The 7,188-nt window shown below is 36.2% G+C and overlaps 1 protein-coding gene across 1 annotated transcript in view; it reads right to left on the reverse strand.

Moving 5' to 3' along the window:
- Window positions 1-6,978, reverse strand: part of LOC124359380 — a 50,527-nt gene extending 43,549 nt beyond the window's left edge. The window contains exon 1 of the mRNA XM_046812073.1: window positions 6,826-6,978. Within this exon, the coding sequence (XP_046668029.1) occupies window positions 6,826-6,892 (67 nt within the window). The 5' untranslated portion in view covers window positions 6,893-6,978. The remainder of the gene's footprint in view (window positions 1-6,825) is intronic.
- Between the last annotated feature and the right edge of the window lie 210 nt (window positions 6,979-7,188).

Consider the following 7,188-nt stretch of genomic DNA (forward strand, 5'->3'; position numbering starts at 1 on the left):
TAGAATTGGCCACCGATGGATACAGAGATTTACTCGTATGCACAATGCTATACTGTATAACATTGTTTACCTAGTTTTTCTTAACTTTTAAAGAGAGAAAACTTAATTGATTGTCTGAAAAAATAAAATTGGCATTCTACATGGAGTATGATGGGTAAGCAGGTCCGAGACTAGAATATTCTCGACGACTGCGACTCGAGACCTTCTGTAAACACATCTAATCAGTAGAATTATGCCGGACCAATTCCCTGGTCGATCCGTAAGGCACTACAATTGATCACTAAATTTAATTTCAGCTTCAATCAGTATACCCAAATCTTGTAGGCTCTACCATGAGAACGTGGAAACAGAAGACTTTTCTGCACAAAACTGTATTGAACACAAACAATATGTTGTGTTCAATACAACGATGACCGTACAAATTCCTAAACCTCCTAAGTAGAAAGGCGTGGATCGGTTTCAGGTGTATCGACCTACTGGTTGACGGTATTTTTCTCATCGAATATTGAACAGTTGTCACTCGTACTTTAATCTAAATAACCTTGATCAGGCAAGAATGCATTCATATAAAATGAAAGCAGTAGGATCCAATATTAGACTTGCTTCAGGTTAAATCCTTGCAAAAAATTATAAAGTGAGGCATTCTAAAATTTTCTCAGTTCTGGAGATTTTCAAGAGAGGGAAACCCCGCGTAAGACCTTATTATCAACCACATCCGATTAATTATTAATTTGCCTCGAAATTTTTATGACCGCTCGTTAAATCTACTGCTGATCTTTAGGCTAAGCCGAGCTTATTTCCAATCCGTCATTTTCCGTGATGGTTATGGTTGAGTTGTGATAAGTGTTTTGGATCAAGCTGAGACTAGTTAGGAAGTCCGGTATTCGGGATAATAAGTGTACTATGTTAGTGTATTGGAAGTAATGTGTAATTTGTACGTGTCCAAGCTACATTTGTAAGGGAAGGACGAAATTTACATTGGAAAATTTATTTTAAAAGCCAACCATTGTTACATCCCAACCAGGAGTTCCATTATTTGCATTATTTGTTGTTCGGCTGTCCATATAAAGGCCAGTCAGTAGCAATAATCAGTCTTACTACATCTTGGGTAGTCGACGCTTCTACTAAGACCTGCACTTAGACCCTTCGTTGCAATCCTGGGGTGTAGGTGCCTCACGTTGCTGCCCCGACTGTTAAAAATGCATCCAAAAGTGCATAACATTCGTAGCTAAAACAAACGGTTTAAACCACCGAATTGCGGGAAAACTATGTTTAGTTCGTTTGCCCGTTAAAACTGGAATTATTAAAAAAAATGTTTTGTTTGATAAAATTAATAGTAACTATTCGATTTGGCCCTGAAAAAAAGTTCAAAAATAATTATATAACATTTTGAATGTATTTTTAGTGAAGCAGATTCCCTTTTAAATCTTATTCTTTCTGTTTCATGGGCCACAGGCCTGTGCGAGGATATAGTTCAATTGTATTTGTTCTTCTGTTTGCATATGGAAGCAAGGCTTCCACAAAGGGTTAAATTAAAAGAATTATTTTAATTTTCCAAGACTTTACCTAACTGGTAGTATCTAAATTGTAAAGAATCCAAATAGAACAAGAATTGGAAATGGAGATAAGCCAGTAATTGGGAGAAGACTAAGGCGGAGACAAGTGTCTCTGAGTAATCCTTAAAAGAGGCTATTGACGCCCTCCTCGTTTAGCCTCCCTGGTTTTGTGAAGCCTACTTTATTACACGTACCACCAATACTTCCGTGATACTTATTACACGTACCACCAATACTTCCGTGATACTTCCAGCTTATACACTCCTACTGCCGTCTAAATAAAACAAGTTTTAAAAACATATATTTTAACAGTAAATCTAAGCAACACAGGTATAATCTGTATATTGATTTACACCACACAACCTTCTGATAATATGAAATAGGCTCTGTAAATCACAGTTCTCAGACTGTAGAAGGAAACAGCCTTGCACCTGGCCTCTCCTTAACAAATATCACTTACTTCTGAATTGACGTATGGTATAAACTTTATTTGACCATAATATTACTTAGACCTGTAAAGCCCAGGAGGTATGTTTCGACCATCAACTCAGTACATCAGTATGTTAACTAGTGGCATGAATGGATAAACTTTCTGGCTATATAAGGGGAATTTAAAGTGTTACTGTCTCTTTGAACGGTTTAGGACTTAGATTACATTTGCGTTAATCTTTATATTCTAACTAACAATATAAAAATTACAGTAAAATGAATCAATAAAATTTGAACATACTGTTGTAAAACACGTTGATCGAATTTCTCATAATGACTACTATACAAGTGAATGTTAAAAGGTACGTATTTGAAAAAATACAGTTTTCTGATATTTTATGCTACACATATATTATTAAAGGTTTAAAAATTACATAGCAAACCAACATTTCACTTTTTGAACGAATAATGCAAGTTATTTTATAATTAGTTATTTGGTACATAAACATACTGCTAATAGCGACTCAATCTCCATTTGCAGTCCACGCCCCTGGGGATCGTTTCCTGTATTTTGTACAATTATGCTATTATTTGTATTTAAATGAAGAAATAAATTCTCAAACATTCAATTGTTTTATGCATGGTTCCAAAAATAGACCGAGTATGTACAAAGAGACTTCTCACCCTCCACCCCACACCCAACCACCCAGATAACATAAACACCTCCGTATGAGATAAGACTTAAACAATTCTTCTTAAAAACGAATGTGATAAAAAAAGCTTTACGATACAACACTCATTTTTATTAATCCTACATCTGATAAAAAATCATTTATGAAGGACCCGACAGGGTTTTCTTCAAATTTTGTCATTGTCCGTCTGCGTCATCCTCTTAATGGAAATGTCCTAGAGAATTTAAAGTTGGTACAAAGTTGGTTCCTCTTGGTCCAAAGAAGTGTGTATTTATTTTCGGGTCAGAAGGTAAAAGAACCGTCCATTCATCTGGCTTTCCGTACGTGTGATAAATCTTACGTTGCGTTCTGTAGGTTCTTTCGATACTCAGTTGTATCGATTTACTGTTATTAATTTTCTTTTAGCTGTATTACACTCAAATAGTTAAGTGTAATACAGATGACTGTTGTGTTGTTGCAAGAGTAGGAGAGCAGTAGTGGTATCTTCATCAGTCTAATGAGTGAGACCCTTGTACTATTAATGGTTAAAACTAATTTGGTGTATTACTTGTATTGTTTTTATTTTTAATTGATTATACTTTAGTCTCCAAGCTATGCTTGACTTCATGTCATGTCTCGGTAAAGGAAACATTGTTTTTATCCTCATACAGAGCATTTAATAGGCCATATTTTCCTCCAGTTCAAGGTCAGACTGTTGATTCATGAAAATGCTGTGTGGTGTGTATATCATTACGTAAAATGTGTAAAAAGGGGATACACAATACTGTTGTTATTGGCCAGTAGAACAAAATATTCATTTTATTTATATTTATTGGCTTAATATTGACTCGAGTATTCTTGGGTGTTATCGTAGAAGAATCATGACGTATTAACTTGGTGTATAACCAGGTGCACTTCTCTCATAAACTTTGGTGACTTACCATATACCACCAGAGAAAGTTTTTAAGTAGGTACCTAAATAGTTAGTTTTTATCTAATTGAAGATTTTATTAACAGAGAACAAACTTGCAATCCTTCAGAATCCTCTATGCGGCCAAACGAATTTAAATGCAACCTTTTTTGTAATAAAGAACATCATAAATTGTATCAGAATCCCGCCTTTATAATTTTTACTCTCTAACAGAAGGTGTCTGAGGGGTGTCGGGGGTGTTATCACGAGTGTTAAGGGGGGGATGTAGGGGAGAGGAGGTATATTGTGCGTGACTTTTCGACCACTCTGTAGATTACACACAAGATGTATTACGGCCTCTTGTAAACCTGTGTTTAGATGAGCGCCTTTCATTTTCTCGTGTAAGTACAACTACGTGAATAAACAAGTTAATACACAACGATTAACATAATCTTGTTTGTGTTTATGCCGTAGTACCTGTACTGACATACCGTATGTATATGCAGGATAGGGAGGAATACAAATAGAAATTGATTGTTAGTTTCAACAGTATTATTTAAATACAACTGTAAAACACAATTAAATAAACTTTTTATCTTGATTATTTGATAGATGACACCATCTTGGAAGAACATAAATCAAAGATGCACTTGGGATAATGACATTAAGTAAACTAAATATTAATAATTTATTTCACATTTCAATAAAAACAGCCTTACTCAGTACGATATAAGGAAATTCAGATTGCATTGTACAAGCCCTGCTTAGTGGTTTTCAACTGGGTCTTTTTACACCTGCAGCACTTTAATCAGTTGTACTACAGGTATTTTAGGGGAAACGGTCCAAATGCATCTGCAAACTTTTAATGATCTCTTCGCGAAACGAACCTATAACCACTCGGTTAGATAGCTGCAGTTGCTAGCCTATTATTGGCTTGTGATAGAGAATTGCTAACTGTGCAGAACGAACTAGGAGATCTTGGCTTTGCTATTTTTGGTAGACCGCTTCTAGATTTCTTCTCAAATATTTACCAATCAAAGGCTAACAGAATATCAGATTATAAGTCCGATTGTCAGTTATTGTTCGGTTCCAAAGAGTAGTACGCCAGAAAAGACACCCTCAAATTTGTATTCCGAGTATCCTTAAGTTATTTAGTTATCCCTAAGTTATTTAGTTATCCTTAAGTTATTTAGTTATCCTTAAGTTATACACAATTATACATGACCCTTTGGATTGCATATGCCATCAGTCGGTTCCAGTTGAACGAATGAGTTAAAGCTCAGAAGTATAATACGTTTGGAATTAATACGTTCCTGAAATCATGAAAGCTGCGATAAGGGATTTAGCCAACTTTTATGAACTATTTGTGTCAAAAAAAACCTATGAGCAGGTGATTGTAGTAAAGTTCTTCAATTAATTTTATCTTATTCCTGTATAGAGATACCAGTTCGAACACGTGTTTTGTACTCGTGAGTGTGTTCTCAAGGATCCGCTTGCATAAAATTGTTTACATGTCAATCATTCTCGGTGGAGGAGTGGGGTGGAAACCCATGTCTTGGAAAAATTATACAATTCTCTGAAAAGGGTACATTTGGAATAACTTCGGTATTCCACCAAACGTACGTTTTGTATTCTACAGTTTATAAAAAAGTTTTTATTTCGACCAAAGATTAAAACCTGTACGAAGACACTCCATAGTCGACGTTGGATTCAATGACCCGGCTACGTGGGAGCCGAACCCGTACATTCCGTCATGATGCTTGGATTGCTCAGAGTAATTATGATTTAAACTCAAACATTTCATAGTTTGGTCGAAACTACTTTTATTTTAATTTAATTTATCAGTTCACTCATACATCTCAAGCCAAGCTAAATCCTCCTCCGCAGCATGCTTGGCTAACGTTGATCCTCCATATAATGAAATATCGATGTTGGATTTGGAACTCCCCGAACCACGGGTAAAGTTGTACCTAGATTTCCGGGCTTGAAATATGTATGAAAGTCTAGATTTTTTTGGCTTTTCATTCCATGTATTTCATATAAATATGTTGTTAGGATTCTGTTTTGAAATGCTATTTTAAAAACATGTAATCTATTTGAAGTTTTGTACCTGTCAAGTTCATGAAGTTCCATACTTTTAATAACGTGGCAAGTTAATTTATTTTACTAAATAGTTTCGTCATAATTTTTCTTTTCATTATATACAATTAGCTTCACAAATTTCGAATTGAAGATTCCAATTATATTTTTGCTTAAAAAGTATATAAATAATCGTTACTTATTGAAAACTAAAAGCATACTATACAAGAATTTGACAAATTTTTAAAATAAAATTTTTAACGAGTTAACGCTATTTTTAATCTAGGAGAAATCACAAGCTATAATTTTAGTGATTGCCAAAGTCAATATTGATATTTACTCGAATGTCTAAATCACATAGCCTTCTAGCACAACCCATTACTGTGATAAATACGTTAGTGAGTGAAACACGTATAAAAATCGATACACCCAGCTACTGTATCTACACAATCCACGATGTAGGTTTTCTATTATTTATAACAAGACATAAATTTATATTTTCGTAACTGTATTACTAAGTTGCTACTGAATGTCGTAGAACGCAGTAGACTATTGCTGAATAGTGGGTTCTCTGTTATACATAACTGGGTTTTCATGGCTTTTCGTAATAACCAATCTTAGAAACCAATTGGTGTGTATGAGTAGGTTTACAGCATGAAATTACTTTACAAAAATTACAGTCCTGGTGATAATTTTGAGATAATATTTAAAATTGAGTTTTACATTTTCTCGTTAGGAAATCTTACGTTTTGGAAATACTTCATCTAAAGATGCAAAAATACTTCTTATTTGATGAACGAAAAGGAAATATAAGCTAAGGTATTCGGCCTTCAAACTCCAAGCATTCCTGGGACAATTTATTCACCTGATCACACCGTAAGAGAGGTTCATTACACATGGTGTTTGCGGAGGGCGGCAGTTTGCAGGGGGTGGGGTAAGCACGCTAGGCACGCTCTGTCCTCGGTAGGGAGGGGGTGTGGGGGTCGTCAGCTCCCTCAAAAGACTGGAATACACCTCTAGTAAACTCGGGTCATTATTAAATCACACAATGAAATAGGTCATGGTTCGATTTCTTTCGGCTGAAAATGGCTGCCACCGAAAGGCCGAGGTGAGGTGAAATACCGGGGTAAAATCAATACTAAGTCACAGAATTCCCCGGATTGGAAATAGAGAAGCTCACCTGGATAGAACCAGCAGAGGAGGAGGAGTGACGCACAGGAGAGTGACCACGCACTACAGTACCTCATGGTGGGATCTGCCTCACTGTCCAGCACTCAGCACGGGTCTCCCACCTCACTCAGCAGTAGTCACGGCACAGCACGGCGGTCAGCTGATCTCCGGTATAGCGGCGCGCGCACCTACCCACCCCCACCCCCACCAACCCCTCCACCACCTCCTCACTCGCCCGGACTGGAACGGAACTCCAAATGAACAGAATTGGGTGGAAATTGTTTTACTGCTCCGTTTGGTGGCAAGACCTGCAGATCTATCTACACAGTCATTAGAACATCTGTGAAAACATACTTTCAATAGTAAAAGATCA

This window comes from Homalodisca vitripennis, chromosome 4 (genome assembly GCF_021130785.1).
Source record: "Homalodisca vitripennis isolate AUS2020 chromosome 4, UT_GWSS_2.1, whole genome shotgun sequence".
Lineage (NCBI taxonomy): Eukaryota > Metazoa > Arthropoda > Insecta > Hemiptera > Cicadellidae > Homalodisca > Homalodisca vitripennis.